Source organism: Dermacentor andersoni, chromosome 6, assembly GCF_023375885.2.
Source record: "Dermacentor andersoni chromosome 6, qqDerAnde1_hic_scaffold, whole genome shotgun sequence".
NCBI classification, from domain to species: domain Eukaryota; kingdom Metazoa; phylum Arthropoda; class Arachnida; order Ixodida; family Ixodidae; genus Dermacentor; species Dermacentor andersoni.
This window is the reverse complement of record NC_092819.1, coordinates 4,020,843-4,041,720: the sequence shown is the minus strand read 5'-3', so window position 1 is coordinate 4,041,720 and position 20,878 is coordinate 4,020,843. Positions and strand designations below refer to the sequence as shown.

Here is a 20,878-nt window from a genome sequence, read left to right as displayed (position 1 = left end):
ACCTGCCCTGGCTGGGGTCCCACACTATGGCATTTTGGTGTTCACTGGGTGCTCCTGGTGGATGCTGGTGGGCTGGCCTTGTCAGCTACCTCCATTGCAGCTGCAGACCCCCCCTACTCGTGTCATTCCAGACGTGCCCTGCGCTGCTCAAGCCCGCTGCACTCTTAGATGGGTTGGGCCTCAATCTCCTGTCCTTGTGCTCCCTATAGAGGTGAACACATTCCACTGTGATCAAAGAGGTTTGGTGTCCCTCTTGTCTTGTGCCCAAATCTCTTCATGCCATTTCTGGACCCTATTTGTTGAACACGAGGGCATCATAACCATGCAACCATCAAATCTCTGCAAGAAGTTGCACTCTTGTAAGCCTTATAACTCCTGATGAGCACAGGTTTGAGTTTCGTGGATTGTACCTACTATGGCTCTCAAATGCGACCAGTCCAGCATAGATTGACGAATGTACTGCCAAGCTACGCCTCGGTGAATGGCGCGTTTGATGCAAAATTTATCTCCGATTGCGTCAGGCATGGTGCAATGATATCATCTATAAAAGCAGCTGCATCCGCGTCTAGTCGTTCCTTCCGTGTCTGTGCTCCATAAAAGCAGTTGCGTTCACGTCTAGTCGTTCCTTCTGTGTCTGTGTTCCATAAAAATCAGTTGCGTCCATGTATAGTTGTTCCTTTTGTGTTCGTGTTCCATAAGCAGTTGCGTCCACATCTAGTCGTTCCTTTTGTGTCTATGTTCCATAGGCAGTTGCATCCACGTGTGGTCGTTCTTTTTGTGTCCGTGTTCCATAAAAAGCAGTTGCATCCACATCTAGTTGTTCCTTCTGTGTTCCATAAGCAGTTGTGTCCACGTCTAGTTGTTCCTTCTGTGTCCGTGTTCCATAAAAAGCAGTTGTGTCCACGTCTAGTTCCTTCTGTGTCCGTGTTCTGTAAAAAGCAGTTGCCTCCACGTCTAGTTGTTCCTTCTGTGTCCATGTTCCATGACCAGTTGCGTCCATGTCTAGTCGTTCCTTCTGTGTTCATGTTCCATAAGCAGTTGCGTCCACGTTTAGTCATTCCTTCTGTGTCCTGTGTTCCATAAACAGTTGCATCCACATCTAGTTGTTCCTTCTGTGTTCCATAAGCAGTTGTGTCCACGTCTAGTTGTTCCTTCTGTGTCCGTGTTCCATAAAAAGCAGTTGTGTCCACGTCTAGTTCCTTCTGTGTCCGTGTTCCATAAAAAGCAGTTGCCTCCACGTCTAGTTGTTCCTTCTGTGTCCATGTTCCATGACCAGTTGCGTCCATGTCTAGTCGTTCCTTCTGTGTTCATGTTCCATAAGCAGTTGCGTCCACGTTTAGTCATTCCTTCTGTGTCCTATGTTCCATAAGCAGTTGCATCCACTTCTAGTTGTTCCTTCTGTGTCCATGTTCCATAAAAGGCAGTTGCGTCCACGTCTAGTTGTTCCTTCTGTGTTCCATAAGCAGTTGCGTCTACGTCCAGGCGTTCCTTCTGTGTCCGTGTTCCATAAGCAGTTGCGTCCACATGTAGTTGTTCCTTCTGTGTCCGTGTTCCATAAGTTCTGCTGCTAAAATCCTTGAAGATATAATCTGTGCATGCAACTGATGCGTGATCAAGTAATGACTTCTTTCCTCTACAGAACGATGCCACAGTAAGGCGTGTGGTTGGTACAGTTGCAAAAATCTATCATATAAGCGGTAATGCTATAATATGTTTAATTGTGATAGCAATTACAGTTAAACCTCAGTGTAATGAAGTAGGTAAAATTGGCAATTTACTTCGTTATATCGAAATTTTGTTGTATTAAAATTCAACCTTTTGTGCAAATAAGTACAGTTGCTGATCGATTTTTCTTCACGAATAGGTGCCACAGAATTTTTTCACTTATCGGGCAGTTGGAGAAAACAACTCATTTTGATGAATTCGAGAGTTGACGACAAATGACACGGTTTCATGGCACGTTGACGATACCTTCACATAGGTGGTACGAATTAAGCGAAACCAGCCACGCTTTCGCGTGCACTCTGCCCCCGCGGCTGATAGTGTCACGCACACTTGAATGACGCTATCATGAAAAGCGCTGGCAGTGGGCAGCGAATGCTCTGTCTGCCTCTCGCTCCAATGGGTCACTGAATTATGCAACCTTCAATACTAAACACACGGGAAGACAGCTTACATGATGCCACACTGTCTCGGCACGGCCACGCTTTGCACACGCAGCAGATTACCTCTAAAGCAGCGTATGTGGCTGTGTATGCTGAGCCACGCTTACAGCCATGCGCAGCCACGGCCGAGACGCGTGTCAGAGACTGCAACGTGCACCAACTTGCCACCCCCGCACTGCCCTCGTGCACTTTTGATTGTGTTACCACGAGCTTGCTCCCCTCCTTCTCTTTTTCTTTGCTCCTCGCACACTTTCACTCGCACATAAAGCACAGAGTGTGCGAGGCACGGTAGGATCTTATCGCATTTGGACTTGAAACGGATGCGATGCAGCTTCACTTCGGCGGTTGCTCTTGTCACACCGCACATGATTCGAGAGGTGGGTTTGCAAGCAGCCACTTGTAATTCAATCATTTGACACCTCTTTTCTATTATCTTTTACTCCTATTATCCCCTTTCCCCAGCACAGGGTAGCCAGCCGGTCTGAGAACTGGCTAACCTCCCTGTCTTTCCCGCTATTCCTGCTTCCTTCCTTCCTCCTGACTATCTGCATCCGCGGAAGTTTCCATTTTTGTCTTGGCATTCCTTTGCTGCGAAACTAAAATTTCTTTATATTGAAATTATATAAGAACACACTTTGTTATATTGAGGTTCTAATTGCATGGTGTTCTATGGATAAGAGGTTATGAAAAGTTAAATACTTCATTATATCGAAAATGTTATTATATTGAAGTTTGTTATATCGAGGCTTAGCTGTATATGGACACTTGAGGCACATTTCTGCCGTCGCTGAGAGGTTCCGTATAAAGTCCAAGAGAAGTAAAATCGTCGCCGCGCACCATTTGCTGTATGTGGAAGTAAAAGCGTGCGAGGGTTAACCGCTGAATGCGGCTCAATCTCACACGCGCGCTAGTGAGAAAGGCGGGCCGGTAGCGCGCGCTGTCCTATCGTGCGTAAGGCATGGGGATCAGGCGAGGGATGGGGAGGAGGGTGGGCTTTCTTCTCCTGCGGTTTATGGCGCAATCATGTGGGTGCCGTATCTTGAAAGTGATCTGCGACGTAGCCGAATTGCGTGCCCGTGCAGGCCTCATCTTCAAAGTATCTGTGATGTTTGCAGTGTGTGCATAGGGCTGGTTGCTTCGTGTGCGTTGTGCTTTTGATGTTTCATTTGCATTGAAGCGAGAGAAGCACAAAGGTCAATTTGATCGTTGCAGCTGCTGCGATTCCTCATTCCAGCATTCTGACAGTGAGTTTCTGCGCTCATCAAGCTAGATGTGTTCATGTTTGCCTGTGCAGGCATGACACAGTGCTTGTTAATTAAGTTAGAAACACGTTGGCGGGTTAGTTGGTTTGAATCCGTGATAGAATATGTAAGCGCAACTAAATGAGGACGTAGAAAGAAACAAACACCCAGGGACAACGCTGTCTTTGTGTGTCTGTTTCTTTCTATGTCCTCGTTAAGTCATGCTTACACATTATATCACTGTTCATTTAAGTTGTAAGTGAATGTTTAAAAGTTTACACGGCCAATAAAAGTACTATCCTTACTTCATATAGCTAGCTATCTACTAATGCTATCGCAATTGGTGCTTCGCCTTTCAAGCATAACTGTGACTCTTTCTTTCTTTCTTTCTTTCTTTTTTTCCTTTTTTTTTTTCTTACATCGGCTTTAACAAGTAACCCCCTATGCTGACCGAACTGAAAAATGTTTCATGTCCAAATGGGAGTGGATCTGAAAAAACAAAAAGAAAGAAATACATTCAGCATTGGATTGGAAAAAGCAAAGAGAAAGAAAAATGGTCAGGATTGCATGTGAGTTGCACCTTTACCCACTCATGAGGAAAAATGAGGAGAGTCAATCCACACGTGGTTAATGGCACCTGTGCTGAAAAAAGTTCAGGTGGTGCTGGTGCAAGCTGTCTGAGCTCCATCCTAACCACTAAGTAAGGCAGGAAAAAAAGGTAAATGAAATGGGCAACCATTATAGTAATAAAGGTGTGATTTTTCAACTGCTGTGCCCAGCTATGCACATTGTCATTTCTTTACACACGGTTGAAAGGCAAGCCCAGATATGGCAAACTACTGATATAACGGGCACTTCTTATGTAATTATTGCATTCATTATAAGCAGAATGTTGTCAGCTGTCAATAACATCTATACATAGAAGTGGATGTTTACAGTACAGTGAATTGTAAATAAAGGGAACACCAAATTAGTATGCCGGCACTGATTACAGCTAAGTTCACATACGAAGGCCTGGAATATTTGTTAAAATATTTGTTGAATGTTGTGGGGATGCGCGACTCTCAAGTCTCCCCTGATATGTTGTTTTCCCGCATAGCTTCCTTCCCCTATAATCCGGCTTCGCCGCGTGGCTTGGTACCAGCGACAGTCGGTCTGGTTGAAGCACATTGCGAGAGATGGCACGACTGTGGCTCTGCTAACACCACCTAACAGCGGGGTTACTCAATTGGGCGCAGAAAGGAGAAGGTTCTTCCTCTTTGGCTCTGGGTCGGCAAGCGACATGGACGTTCCGCGCGTGCGCCGATCCATGCTTCTGCGAGACCGTCTCGCGAAGCCTACCTCGGAATGGACGAACACGATCGTTCGAACGCACCACCGTTCGCGTGACCGTACACATGAATGACCAGGTGTTGGTGTCCAGCATGGGGCGAACATGCTCACTATTTGTTCGCGGTGAGTCAGACTTCCGTGATTTGTCACGCACCCATCGTCATGTTTTCTGGATAGCAACTCGGCTAGCAGGCATTAGTCTATGAAATGTGCAATAAATTCCCTTCTGATTGTTTGCACTACTGTTCTTTTGTTCCTTTGTCCCAAGAACACAGGCGAGAACCCCACAATGTCTAACACTTCAAGTCAAGCACTTCTTTTCTCTCTGAATGTAAAGAAATCTTGAAAATTATCCTGTATACTGATTACGGTTTCTATCTAAGAGTGAAGTACGCTGCATTCATAGCAATCTTTCATTGCCTAGGAAGTACCGTATTTGCTCGCAAATGATCATACTCACGTAATGATTGCACCTCTGAATTGTGGCATCAAAATTGTTTTTTTTTCTTTCTCAAGTAATGATCACACCCCGAACTTTTTGCAGCGATATGTTGTGTGCCAAGTCTAGCTAATGATGATCGCGCTTACCATCTGTCCAATGCTGTCAAATGCTACGCGAACGATTCTTGACGACATACCAAGCGGTCTGCACGCACCAAACATTCTTAAGCAGATGCCCCATTTCATTCCTTTCATCACTTTCCACACTTCCATGAAAAAAAAAAAAGCTACAACCAAACTTGCCTCGGCTTTATTACTTGTAGGCTTCATAATGGTTTTCGCAAACAACAAAAAAGGCGTCTTTCGATTCTTCTCGTCGGCACTCGTGGGCACGCAACAAATCGCGAGCGGCAACTATAATGACCACATTTACACTAATACGTTTGAAGTGTGCCCTATTCATATGCCAATGCTTGTAACACAGCTAAGATATTCACCCACCCTTAGCGGAAACGTGCCGTATTAGGATAGCAGTGAAGACAAATGCCGCAGTTTCCGCAGCATGCCCGCCATGTGTTTCTATGTCATTATGAGAACAAAGAAAAACTGCGCAAAAAGGACAAGACAAGGAAAGAACCACACGACACGGGCGCAGTCATACCAACTAGCCCCTCACCGTATGTTTCTATGTCACTGGCAGCTACGCGCGCCCATCTCTGTTTCTGTCCCCTCAAAGTGGACATGGCTATGGTATTGTCACAAACTTGCCGATATTAACAATATTATTCATTACTGATACTATTCATTACTGATACGGAAGAAACTGTCAATGCGCATAATGTATCATGAGAAGAACAAAAATCGCATTCGGCGCATCCGGCTTGCTCCGCCGGCCGCCATATTTGTTTTTGCAGCCACCTGCTAGTAGACCTGTTCTCATCCCGCAGCAAACGCAGGATGAAAAAAAAAATTATTAATGGGAAATTTAACCCACGTAATGATTGCACCCCTGAATTTGCATAAATTTTTTTACAAAGAAGTGAGATCATTTTACAAGTAAATACGGTATTGCTTTCCGTTGTTCCATTAGTAAACCAGAGGTCTTCCTTTCTATATGACAGATGTGTTCTGTGGATAATTGTTAGCTTATTAAGACCATTCAACGCAAGAGACGAAAGTGCAGATGGCGCATCATGTCAGTTGAGATCACCAAGTTTAGTGCATCTTTTCACTCTCATGTTCTGCATTGTTTGCTACGTGTCAAGTCTTCTAAAATCATATACAGTCGACTCCCTTTAAATGGAACCTCAAGGGACCACGGAGATTGGTTTCGTTTTTAAGGAGTTCAGTCAGGAGTTTATGAGGAGATGAAGCTGAATGCAATTGCATAAATTCAAAACCAACCAACCATGAGGATGGTGTTCCATTTAACAGGCAGTTCTGTTTAAGGGATTTCCATTTATCAAGATTCTTTTGTAGGTTATGGCTAGTTCGTTCTCCATTGCGCATATGTCCACACTCTCTGTGTGAATGTGTGTGCAGCAGAATGGTCTGCCCCCTTGACATGTGACGTTTTTGTGCCTGTTGTATAAATCTGAAGTTAGCTTTGCAACGGGTTGCTGGAATCTGCATGGAGAGACTGATGCGCATCCATGGACTGCATCAGAAGTGGGAGGCTGTGGCAACACAGAAACAACAGAAACCAGGAGACATGCTGCATCAGATACATTTGTTAGTTCTGTACCCAGCTGTACCCACAATCTTGCATATGGCAGCTTGCCAGTTTTGCATTCGTGATTTTTCTGGCTTGCTTTTCAGACATCCATGCAGAACTGCCACTCTCCATGAAGCTAGCGTAGTAACAGATTTTTCAGACTTCAGCAGGAAGCTTTATGTTCCAAAGTTGGTGGTATTCAGGTTGCCGCCCATACCCTTGCTTTTGTTAGCAACACATTTTCACAGCATTTCAAGTGCTATTCGGCTGCTGCAAATAGGTGTGCATAGACTTAGCACCATACTGTATTTTCGGTTGCAGACACCCAGTTAGTTAGGCCTAACAGCCTGCGGGGTCTCACACGTGCTCTGGGGACAAAGGTGTGACAACGCAGAGGTGCAGACAATGACAAGAATATTTATTGTGCCTTTTATACACCAATCTACAGCCAGCCTAATTATTACCCACAGAAAATGCCGACGGGTGCGTGACAAATTAAGGATGTCTGACTCAACGCGACCGGATAGCCAGCAAATATGTTCACGCCATGCTGGACACCAATGCCTGATCGTTCGTGTGTACGGTCACGTGAACGGTGGCATGTACGAATGATCATGTTCGTCCATTCTGGCATTGTGCTCCTAAGCCTTTTCTGGGACGGTGCCATGAAGCATGGATCGGCACATACGTGGAGCGTCCGCGCCGCTCGCTGACCCTAAGCCCAGGAGGCAGAGCCTATTCCCTTTCGCACCTGAGTATCACCCCACTGTTAGGTGGCATTAGTAGCACAGCACTTGCCCCATCTCTTGTGATGTGCTGCAACCACACCGACCACCGCCGGTGCTGAGCTACTGGGAGAAGCCGTATTACAGAAGATGCGAGAGCCATGCGGGGAAAACAGCATCGGGGGACGCGTGAGAGTCGCACATTCTCATGTCCCTCCAACCTTGAATCACTACATACTCTGCCGAAACATGCCGCACGGTCTAACATAAATGCGTGCTTCGCAAACAAGAGGTAGTACAGTGGACTCTCTTAAAACGGAACTTCAGGGGACTAGGGAAATCGCTTCCATTTATCAGGAGTTCCATTTACTGAGAGACAACGCTGAATACAATTCCATAAATACAAAACCAACCAACCATGAGGATGGTGTTCTGTTTAAAAAGAAGTTCCGCCGTTTAAGCCATTTCCGTTTATCGAGATTCCACTGTACATGCAGCAGTGGCCGCACCGAGGAAATGTTTCCGCATCTAGGCTGCATTGGCTGAGTAAAGGTTTCCGAAACTTGCCATGTTTAATATTTGGTTCCTTTAGAACACAATGTAGTCAATCTGCATTGCTATATAACTCAGTAGGCCTAGAAGATGCCATCAAAATCCATGACGTCATAGAGACCAGGCGCGGGAACTGTAAGGAGGCTTCGCCACCCATCTTTCGTTCTTGCGCTTTTTCTGGCTTACCAAGCGTCTTATCGTGGTAAGAGTGGTATTTTTGGTGTTGTAGAAAGGTAATTTACTGATGCAGAAGAAATTATTTTTTTTTTCTTTAGTGTCCCTTTGAGAGGGGGGTTGAGGGTCATGAAAACGTTTTTTATTTTTTAACATATCTTGCTTAAATTTTGTGTGCAGATATATTGTAGAATGCTGATTTCAAATATCTCACTGTGAAGAAAAGATATGACAGAATACAATAGTCCTGATTAGGTCATTTCTTAAGGGCCTTTGTAGTAATTTCTCATTAAAATAAAGTGTTTTTAAGAATTTGTAGACATTTCCAAAGACCCACTGCACATCCTAAAGCTCCTTGCAACATCCTTGCAACGTTCGTTTGTTCGCAGACGACTGCGTCATTTATCGAACAATTACTAGCACATCTAATCAAGACTTACTTCAGGAGGACATTAACTGTTTACAGCAATGGTGCGACCGGTGGTTAATGGAACTTAATCCTAAGAAATGCAACTTGATGGTATTTTCTCGTCGGCACGACCCATTTCCTTACCAATACACAATTAATAACATTCCCGTGTGTGCTGCGCAGTCTTACAAGTACGTAGGTGTTACTATATCTAACGACTTATCCTGGCGAACACACGTCAGTAACATCATTTCATCTGCTAACAAATCGCTGGGTTTTCTCAAGCGTCATCTAAAACGCGCCCCCAAACCTGTTAAACTACTGGCCTACCAGTCAATAGTCTGACCGAAATTGGAATATGCATCCGCCATATGGAATCCGCACCAAACATCTCTCATTAACGCACTCGAAGCCGTTCAAAACCGTGCCACAAGGTTCATTCATTCTAATTATTCATATGACATGAGCATATCTTACTTAAAGAAAGAATTGAATTTACTTCCCCTTTGTACGCGCCGGCGCACTGGAACCCTTTCACTTTTCCATAAGTTTTATCACAGCTCGCTTAATCAACCAGCCTACATCCTCCCCGCAGCCCGAACATCTCATCGCACGCGCCACACTTTTCAAGTGGGCCGCCCTCGCATGCGCACTGTTACCTTTTCCACCTCATTCTTTTGCCATGCCGCTACAGATTGGAACAATCTGCCCCACCAAATCTCCACCATCACTTGCCCTTCTACGTTCATGGAGAGTGTCACTGCGCACTTTTCACAATAGAAATGACTTGTGTTAATAGACTTATATGCTCGTGCAACTTTATTTTGTATTACATAGTTCTATGTATTTGCGCTGACGTATGTAACCCTTAGCACATGCAGTTTTTTGTTGTTGTTTACGTGTTCACTTATGTATTATGCAAATTATGTACTAATGTATTCCCACCCCTTATGTAATACCCCTATCAAGGGGTCTTTAAGGTAATAAAATGAAATGAAATGAAATGAAATGAAATGTAGCACATCATGATACAATTCTTGTGCGAAAGCTCTACTAAAAAGTAGGTTTCGTATCCAGTTGACTACATAAATTGTTTTCCCTCTAAATTGAACCACGTCAACGACGTCTGTCCAATGGATTGAAACAACTGCGAAAAGGATGTTTTCCAGACTAGTCTATTGTAGCACTTCTCCAGGTTACTTACTTTGTGTCTCTTTCAGGTGCGAGAGGATGAGCTTCACGAGCTTGACTTCCTCATGGATGGTGGCTGCAGAGTGAACGTCGCAGGGGGCAGTGAAAACGCTTACGGGAAAGTGAACATCCTGTTGCAGAACTACATCTCTCGCGGCCCAGTCGAGACCTTCTCCCTGGTTTCTGACCAGGCCTACATTGTGCAGGTGTGCTCCTCTGGATTTCTTTCATTATAGTTTGAGTTGTGTTGGTCTGTAGGCCTGTGATAACTTGCACCTAGTGCAGGGAATTGCCAGCAAATGATGATATAGAGCAGTTCTAAGGCTAGGACTGATATGTCTTGCTGGGGCAAGCTTGTGATGCATCCTAAGTGACTTGGTACAGAGTACTGAACTTGCAGTTGAATTATTTTGCAACTAAATTTTGTATGTAGATGAGGCAAGCTCAAGTTTCTGCCTGATTCACGAGGGCCAGTCGCTCACATGGCGGATGGATATGAATCTAAATAAAGTAGAACCTTGTTCATAAGTTTTGGGAAAAGAGAGAAAAAAATATACTAACTGGGAAAATGTACGATCTGAAGTTACTCAAAAATATCGCAGACTCGATTGTAGCAAAAATCAATGTAATGTGAATCGTTACAGCATGTGACGCCGATGCACACTGCGCGGGTGGGGCCCAAACGCCTCAAACTGGTGGGGGACACTGGGATACAATGCCACGGGAGCGAGACCTGACGCTCACTTGTTGTGTCGCCTGTAGAAGGGAAAGGTAGAACGGCGGCATGTTTGGGTTATCACCTATTACGGAAAGACGTGGGTTCCAAAATCAATATTGTTAATTTTGGTGTGAATTTGATGATATTTAACAGTATTGTTCAGTTTCTTCTGCGGATTGCAAATATCTAATTAGATTTTGTATATCTGCATTAGAACAAACGACACAAAGTTTTTTGTACAGGGATTCAGTCTATTTCTTACGGGACTTTTCAAAAACCTAATTTCGTCGAAAGCGAAAACAAAGTATATATCGAGAATGCCAGAGAGTAGATCTTGCTGGTGGTGCTATTTTTATTCTTCTCAGTGCACTGAAAATGCAAAAAAACGCAATGTACACTTGACTTCAATATTTTTGCTGATTTGTATTTGTAATCAGTGGCAATTAGAATTTAACAGTCAACTTTAGAAATAAATAAATAGCATGACCAGCTAGGTCAATTCGATACGAATATATTGATACCAAACATTTTGCTCATACTTAGAAAAAACATACAAAGATTCTCCATAAGGCAGTGTGCAATGCCGAAAAAAATGAAACTGAGAAAAAAGAATCTGAACTTTCAGTTCACTGTAACTTTTATTGGTTTAGCAATATGGCAATATGAATTGCATTACTATCTAGCCCTGTCCTTCAGCAAGACGTTCATGACATATATGTGGCCACTGTGAAAAAATAACACTGAAATATTTGTTGCGACATCATGCATAGTCGAAAGCAATGTAAGAAAGCTAGCACTACCCACTTCACATGTCTCTTTTAGATCCTTGTTGAGCAGGAGGCACACAAATCTCATCTTTGTTAATAAAGTCTAGCAGAGTTCATGGCCACGACAAAAATGTACTTTGCAGAAAGTTTATGGCTGCAACAAAATATCTGGATCAAATCCCAGCGGTGGCAGCCACATTTCGATGGAGGCAAAATGCAAAAAGTTAATGTACTTGTTTTGTGCACACCAGGTGGTCAAAATTAATCCGGAGTCATATTGTGGTTCTGGCACATAAAATCCTAGAATTAAAATTAACAAAAATACATATATATATTGCACATTCATGCAATTGTGCATTCAGCACAGGTCACACCTAGACCTATAGTAGGCCAGGACTGTAGGCAGAGTCTGTTGCTGGCTTCTGCCTTTTGGCAAGCTTGATTATCACTGCATTTCCATTCATGTGATCCTCATTGGGCATGTGAAGCCTTCGATGAGCCTTTTCAAGGCTCCATTTACACATGCCACAGGGGGAGCACAAGCTTCACTGATTTTCCCAGAATAGCAGAGGCCGAGCCTGCTCTCCTAGAGCAGCATCTTCGCTCATGCCAGGCTTTTCATATGCTTTGAGCTAAATAAACGTCCTTCTGCAAAAACATATGCACAAATCTGTAGATGGGAGTCGCGGAGCTAGCGGAACGGAAGCAAAGCAGGTGTGTTTGACGTACCTTTCAACACAGCGGTATTATATTTATAATCTCAGGTGCCCTCCTGAAGCAGTACTTGACTAAAAAAAAAAAAAATTTGCGTTGCAACGACAGAAGCACCCAGCAGTGAAAAAGATCACCCTGCGCCTTTTACAACACCAGTCAGAACCTTCCGAGAGCCCGTACCCCTCGGCAGGGTCCTTTGAAAACATCACTGCTTTCTAGCCGCACCCGGGACACAGCATGATTTCTAGGAACTATGACGGATAAACCATGTTTGCGAATTCAGTGCCACTGTAGTTAACGTCCTCTTTCGTGTCGACAACCAGCAGCTCGAACTTTCGCTCCATTGCAGACTGCGACGCCAGGTACATTTTCGGGCGATCGCTGCACGCTCGCTACTTTCTTCAGTCGTGAAGGAAACAGTGTCTACACGATCTGTGCTAACACGCGAGGTGTGGACGGACGAAGTGTTGATGCTAGACGTGCCAGGTTGCAGCTCAGAACTCGATCCGGCAGAATCTATGGGCAGACCAGCAACCAGCAACTCCGGGAGTATGACAGGCCTAACTGCCTGCCGTCGCGCATTCCACAGCCGCTTGACACATAGTAGCCTTGAGACGACGATCTCCTCCAGCCATTTTGGCAGCGAAATTGACACCTTATCAAACGTTGTCATGAAGCGAGCCACTGAACAAACGTAGACAGCGTAGAGAGCATAGACAGCGGCACAATGAAACCAGAGATAAATGAACGAAGCGAAACGCGAGAGTGGTCGAGTGCGCGCCAAACAGTGCTTGACCAATAAGAGCAAGACATGCAGGGTGTGTGCGCGCTTTGGCCAATCAGTGGCACGAATGCATCCTTGAGAAATGATGCAATAGTGTCGGTTTCCCTCCACCGACACCGTCTTGAGCTGGCACAGAATGTGCAGAAAGAAAATACCTTCAAAACAAACGCGAGATGGCGGCCGCTGGCCACTGCATTCACAAATGGCGTGAAGTTCGAAAATTTTTGGCCAACTTTTACTAATTTCGCGTCCACCTTGGCCTGTTTAAGCGGGATATATTATTATTTTTCAATTAAATTTAGCTTCTAGATTTCGTGGAGGGATTCTTAAATGTTTAAACGTGGCAAAATGCACTTTTCCGAAAGTCAACTTTTTCGTGATTTTTTTGTCGTTTCATGATCCGCGTCTCCCCTTAAAAGCGTGCTATATACGCTTTGAACGGCACTGCACCACATGTGGTTTGAAACAGATAGAAGAAGGTGCTTATCTCAATATGGTTAACGTTGCTAGCTGTGAATGTGCCGTACGACTACCTCTGAGGAGATTTGCTTGTAGCAGAAGAGGAAAGTAATACCCCTGTCACACGGGAAGATGTAATGTCATTCGAATCGAATGGCATTTGCATATAATCCCACTAATCGGGATTTACATGGGAAAAGCATGTCATTTGAATGGAATGACATTTGCCATTGAATGAGTTAGAGGAGCTCATTCGCATTCGATTTTGAACCGAATGTATACTCTTGACCCCAGATAGACAGCAGCGGCACGCAACGCGAAAAAATTATGCGTGCATCATCAAAGTCAGAAGATATATTTTCAGACTTACAAAAAGGAATAATATTTTTTGCTGCAATGATATTTTCATCACGGGCTGTGCTCAAGCACTATTACTCTTTGCATCAGGAGTCTGTTGCGGCGGTTGGCCATATTGGATGTGTTGATCGAAGTACCTTTAGTTGTGAATAATTGGTGTCAAGATATTTTCGGCAGTTTTAAAAGTACTCGCAAAAGTTCTTAAACGTGTTTAATAGGCGCAATATTTTTTTTAACTTCACAAATTTGGTTCCAGGTTGTCATTGCTATCATTCGCGAGTGTCATTATATTTTACTGTTTAGCACTATAAGAGACCGAATGGCATTAAATCTTCCCGTGTGACAAGAGCATAAGTGCATGCCGGTAATTTCATGTGACTTGGACAGGTGAGGGCTGAGGGAAAGCTGCAGGTGCCTATTCCTCTTGATTGCGCACGCCTCATACGTTTTCTTGTTCACACATGGCCTAGTGGCCCGAAAGAATATCATATGATCACAGTTTCATATTGTATCCTATTCTCAACATAACGAAGTATATAATTTTTCATGAAATTTTGTGCATAGAGTACCATGTATTTAGAACCTCAGCATAACGAAGACACCTCAACATTTCAATATAAAAAAATTGCACTGCCACCACAAAGGTATGTCGAGACCATAAATGAAACTTCCACGGTCAGATGGTAAATGATTGTATTACAAGCGGCTGCTTGCAAACGCACCTCTCAAATGACATGCCGTGCAACAAGAGCTACTGCCGAAGTGAAGCCCCATCATTTTCTGTATAAAGTCCAAGTGCGATAAGATCCTATCGGGACCCGCGCACTGTGTGCTATAGGTGCAAGTGAAAGTGTGCAAGGGTGAGAGAAGAAAGGTGATGGCTTCTCGAGTGTCGCCTTCCTACGTGAGCAAAGGGAAAGAAGGGGAGGGGAGTGAGCTCCTGGTAATGCGACCAAGTGTGCAAAAGGGGGCAGGGGGGTGGAGATGGAGGGGCGTGTGCGTCTCTCGATAGCTGGCACCCGCCGTGGCTGTGCATGGCAGTAAGTGCGACTGAGCGCACATGCAGCCACGCACCCTGCTTTAGGGGTAATCTGCCACGTGTTAAAAGAGTGAGTGTGGTGCCGAGGTGAGGTGGCGTGGCACCATGTAAGCTGTATTACCCTACATTTAGTATTGGAGGTTGTGTAATCTCAAGTTTCGGTGACCCGATGGAGCAAGACGCAGACGAAATACAGTCGAACCCACTTTTAGCAACATTCAAATGCCTCGAAGATTCCATTGTTATAACTGATAATTGTTAAAACCGGGTTGCATGAAAAAATAAAAATAGGGGGATCGCAGAGCTGATCTTGGCAGACTATAATGGCGGGGAGGCTAGTGCCCCTCCCCACTATATCCCAACCACCTTACTCCATCCGGCTGCTGATTGTGCTCACTCATTTAACTGCTTCCTGGGAGCTCGGATCACGTGTAACAAGCTGCGGCTGTCGGCATTAAAGAATGGCACTGCTATAACTGCAAAGGAGGGTCACGGGTGGCAAGCGATATGCGAGCACCGCCGAGGCAGCGCTTTGGTGGGCACAAAAGGGTCCTTTTAAAAAATGCGAGGAGGTTGCCGCAGCAGCCTGTCAGTTTGAGAAATCCAGAAGAAATGCTGAGGCGAGATCGCCACAAGCGTCTCACCACGTAACGTCACACTGCGTTGCACAAGAAAACCCTATGTCCGTCCGCCTTGCCGACATTCTTCTCCAAGGTATCCAAGCGCTCCATATAGTGCACCGGAAAGTTCGTCGCAAAAACGAAGCCCGAGGGACAGAATCATCTGCTGGGCCTCCTGTGAGGACAATGTTGAGGCAGCCTGCCCTACCGCATTATCGCTGCCGTCATTTCCGTCGCTATCCGATGCAAGCGCGTTCGCGACGATTGCCTCATCAGTTAGAAGCACTTAGTACTTAGTTTCCAAATCTATAGCCTAGCGCTTTCTTTTCACTGGCAACGTCGTGCATTGGCGATTATTAGTGAGAGGGTCAGTCATCTTCCATCTTGGTGGCGAGTCAAAAGAGGCTGAGAAACCACGTGGCCAGGAACGATATTGATGCAAAAGAACGAACACGGGACTGTTTGCAGAACTGTGCTGAATGAGAAGCCAGTGAGCAACATGCGAGCAGCGCAGTTGGCATGGTCCATTCGTGTTTCGGAGGGTGCCGTGGCGTAGAGATATGGGCGCAGCCCATTTGTGTTCGGAGGGGTGAAAGGGTGACGGGAGAGAGGCGCGCAGAGAAGGCTGGAAAATGAGCGCACGGCAGCCGTTCGAGCAGCAGGCCATCGTGCAGTGGCTCGAATTTCTCGTTTCCTTTTCTTTTTTAAGGATTGTGCATTTCACTACCTTTCGGCTCGGACACCGAGCAGCCACACTTCATCGTTATAACCGATGATGTGGCATCGGGGCATTGTAGTAAACGAGTTATTTCACCATGCAAAACATACAAAAGTTGACGGTGCAGCAGCTTCTCATTGTTATAACCGATATATTGCTAAAACCGATATCGTTATAAATGGGTTCGACTGTATTCACTCACCGCTGCCAGTGCTTTTTCTGACAGCGTTATCCAAGTGCGGGTGACGCTATCAGCAATGGGGCTGGAGTGCATGTGAAAGTGTGGCGAGCTTCCCTTAATTCGTAGCGCCGATGTGAAGATATTGTTCAGGGTGTCTACCAACTGGGAAAACTGTGAAAACTGTGAATTCTCAGGGGTTTTGAATAGTCTGGAAATACTCAGGGAAAACTCGGGGAATTTGTGCTTCTATCAGAGAAAATTAGCTGTAATTTTATTGAAAGCGAATGAAAGTCGGGGTAGTGCTAACTTTAGTAACAGAGGCATCGTAACAAAGCATATTTTGATGCCGTGTAGTTGGCTAGAGGAGTTTCCAGTGTGCAATCAACGACCGACTTTCCGGACGCCCGATAATGCAGACAGCTTTGCGGTGCCACGATGTACCCCATAGAGTCAGTGTATAAGAACATCTGAAATTTCGGACGCAAGAATGCTTCGCTATCCAACTTTCCAGACTTTTTGCCGTGACCACAGGTCTGAAACAGCATTAATCAAAGCCACCATTGCCGCCATTTTGATTACCTCGCCGGCGCTCTCGGACGCAGATCTGCTGGCAGCTGTAGCCACTAACCCGGCAAGCGCTAGGTCGGTTCTAAGAATTCGTTGCTGTCAGCAACAGCACCGACTCCGCCTTTGTGGTCCTCGCGATTGGCTTCAAAGCTCGGAAAGCACAGCGCATTGCAGAATGCCATGTCCCGAAAGTCAGCTTTGCCTCAGTGCAGCAATGTCACGCACTGAAACATATGCGAAAGTATTGCATTGAAGCATAATAAGCGTGGGAAGGCGCAATTGTCACAGGACACAGTATGTATTCCTTGATTGTAGACGCGTCTACTCGCCATCTCCTGTCACAGTACGAGCACCGATATGCCTAATAAGTGTACTGGCAGGCTTTTTCGGATGTGCCTGTGGCGCTTTGAGCCCTTAAGGGCAGTAAAGTCACGCATGCATTTTTTCGAACTGCTTGATTTTTCTGATGTATTCGCAGCCCCTAGGGAGTCCGAAAAATCGGACTTTGACTGTAAAACTGACCAAGAGGATCCTTCAAATGGTCTGTTGGATGAGCACGCGGTGGAAGGAGGACGTGAACAGAAAGGACTTATGCATTGAGGAATGAATCGGAAAGGAAGCGTGCCGCTGCTGCTTTCAAGGAATTTGAGTGTTGACTGACGCCGAAATGCAGGTGTCCCTCATTCAAAGCAAAATAAACTCTTTAAAGCAGTGAAACGCAACACTGAGGCATTGTGCGTGGGATGAGAGTATGTCAGGACAGTTGAGGTTGACCCACCAGTTGTTGAGAGAGAATCTCACTTGCGACAAAGTTCGAGCCTCATACCAATGATCTTGCTATCAGTTGATAGAAATAGCTCACATCCCCTTAGGTCACGCTGTCCACATTTGTGGATGTGGCTTATTTTTGCCATTTCTGTGCAGTGATAGCAAGGAATAGAGTACAAACATTAGGCTTATTGAACATTCTGATTCTGATAAACCAAATTAATTCCATTTTACTTTAAAGCGATATGTATCATTACAGAGTACTGCTTTGATGAAGGCACTACCGTGTTTTACGTGACGTTTGACGTGGAGCATGTTGGTGTCAACCTCAAGATATATTTTTTTTTTCTTTCTTGACATGCTTGAACCCAATAAATAACTTGTGCATGTAATTCGAGCAGGGTATTTAATCATCTTTATGAAAAAATGTAGCATGGCTTTATTTTTTGTAGTTATTCAAATATTTAGTTACTCTGTAATTACAATGACTCATAATAAAATGCTATAAAAGTCATTTTGCTCCTTTCAGTGGAGTCTCAAGCAACATCTATGTTTCATGCATGTATCAACAGTCATTCATAATTCATTACTGAAGGGGATTTTATTTATTTATTTATTTATTAGTTACCTGCATCGCCCTGTAGGGTATTACAACAGGGAGGTAAATATTCGAAAATATTTATTTGTACATGGATCTCCTTTTTATTCATATTTGTTAATGTTCAATTTGATTAGAAATGAGTCTTACTAACTTTTTTAAAGGTATATTTTTCGCTGTGCACTTTACTAACCCCTCCCTTCCGATTTCTTTCTGAATAATATAAATGCTACTTCTTAACATTCAAACTGAATTAGGTCGTTTTGTTTATCTTTTAGCATGATTACTAGAGAGTGACAGCATCAGGCAACAAGGTGTCAGCCTGACTTGACATAAAACAAGGTTCTGTGTCAGTCAAGGAGTTTCGCAAAGCCACTCAGGGAATTTGGAAATGTAATTTTGGTAGACACCCTGATTGTTGACATGGCATGAAACCGTATAGAATAGCTGTCAGTTGGGTGTGTTGGTAAACATTCATGATGGAAAAGCGCTGCTAAAACGGAGACTTAGGAAGAACACAGAACAAAGCGCTACTAGCAACTGGAAATTTTATTTAGGAAAGGAGTTCTTGTATGCAGAATGAATATACAGTTGCTGATTGTTTATTTAGACCTCACGGGGACTGCAGGAATGTCCGAATAAACAGGTGTCCAAAAAGCAGATCAAGAAAAAAAAAAAAATCCTTTATTTCCACGTACTTATTCAGGCTTGGCAGTAGGCTTGAAGAAATCATGAATGCGCCATTGCATGCTGTTCCGTTTACGCGCATTCAGATAAGCCTGAATCTTGCAGAGGGTCGCATAGTCACTATAGGCGGCTGAAAGCACAGTCACTGCTTGTGCACGCTCCGCATGTGGCGGCAGCGTATCACATGGTGCGCCATCCTCCGACTCAGAGTCATCGTCCAGCAGCAAAAGCCTGACGAATGATCTCGCCGTCGTCGAGTTCTGCGCATGTCAGTACAGCAGTTTCAGCACCTGTGAAACTGTCAAATGAGACGGTGTTCAGAATCACAATGCAGCCATTGCACAGGTTTCGGCAGAACATTTTTGACGTCAGTGGGGAGCACAGCGGAAGGCGACAAATCCTAGGCCTCCTGGCACTCTCTTGCTGGCATTCCCTAGCGCAGTCTGCGCAGGCACTGTCGGCGCCATTAGACACTTGACGCGATGTTTCCGTATGCCGCATTGGATCACCGCAACAGTTCACCGTAAAGAACCTGCAACCGTTTTCTTTGCAACCGCAAAGAAAATGGTTGCAAAACTGTGAACGTCGAAACTAACTTTTTATTGGGCCCACAAAAGCAAGTTACACTCAAAGCACAACGATAGTGGCTAACGGAGTCGGTGATTGTCAAAATATGATTTGGGGGGCAAGTGTGTCGGCTTTTACAGTGAAGTTGTATATGGCTAGCCGATTTGTCTGTCCGTCTGCCTCTCGCCTGTATGCCGAAAGCTGCACCGGTGCAACCCTGTGTGCATGCACGAAAAAAAGAGAAAGAGAGGCGTGCGACTGGCTGCGCCAGTAGTGACGTCGTTGCTCACCGTTGCAGCCGAGCACGTGCGCAGCAGTTTCTCTCCGGCTTCGAAATGGGTAGGCCACGCATCATACGTATTCCCGAAGAGCAGGCAGCTTTCGATCGGCAATGCTTCGAGCAGAACTGGGAATGGACTCGTCTATGCAGTGGCAGTACTGCGGTCCGGGCACAAGCAGCAACTGTGTACCGAGGACCCGACAGCCTACCAAGCTATCGTTTAATGAACCGTCGGGATTAACCCAGTGATAAACACCGGGGCTACACTTTTCAGCTTCGCTGGTTAACCATCTGTACAAAGTGCTTGGGCCATCATTTATTTTTGAATTAGCTCTGGAAGAATTATAGAGAAATATATATTTGCGGCACAATCACAGGTTATTTTTGCATTTCCTCGTTTCCTGTTTTACCAAGTTAAAAATTATGGCGTTTTACATGCCAAATCCACTATCTGAGTGTGAGGCACGCATAGTGGGGGACACCGGAAATTTGGACCACCTGGAGTTCTTTAATGTGCACCTAAATCTAAGTACATGGGTGTTCTCGCATTTCGCCTCTATCGAAATGTGGCCACCATGGCCGGGACTTGTTCCAGTGACCTCGTGCTTAGCAGTTCAACACCATAGCCTCTATGCAACCACGGTGGGTTCTACCAAGTTAAGTGCCAAAATGGACTTGTGTTGTTATTTGGGAAGTTGTGTAACGATGTGTGGCCACCAGTCCCGTATAACCACGTAGCGCGTAGGATGCTGCGGTTCCAGACGTAATGTGGCCACCGCGGAAAGTTAAAAAAATCACCCACGTAGGCACGGCAGAGAAATGGCTACGTCAGGCGGCTCTAGTGATAACTGTAGAAGCGTCATTCAGAACACACGGAATTATTCTCCACTACCGGAGGCATTTTCTCTACTTCCCTTTTAAATAAAAAGATGTTGATCCATAAACATTTTCACAAAGAAATGGCTAAATTGTTAATTTTTGCTTTTCATTCCTGTTCGGCTGTTTCCTCAGCTCTCTCCCTTAGTAGATCGCTTGGTTTCTCATCTCCTTGCGGCTCTTGTTTCCAGTTGCCAATTTTTCACAAAAAGGGCTGTACAATTATGGAAAAAC

The 20,878-nt window shown here is 44.9% G+C and overlaps 1 protein-coding gene across 2 annotated transcripts in view; it reads left to right on the top strand.

Annotated features, from left to right (window-relative positions):
• LOC126521606 (activating signal cointegrator 1 complex subunit 3-like) overlaps positions 1-20,878 on the top strand; it is a 414,950-nt gene that overhangs the window by 171,644 nt on the left and 222,428 nt on the right. For both annotated transcript variants that reach the window (XM_055065750.2, XM_055065751.2), the window contains one exon: positions 9,974-10,150. In XM_055065750.2, coding sequence (XP_054921725.1) covers positions 9,974-10,150 — 177 coding nt within the window. The remainder of the gene's footprint in view (positions 1-9,973; positions 10,151-20,878) is intronic.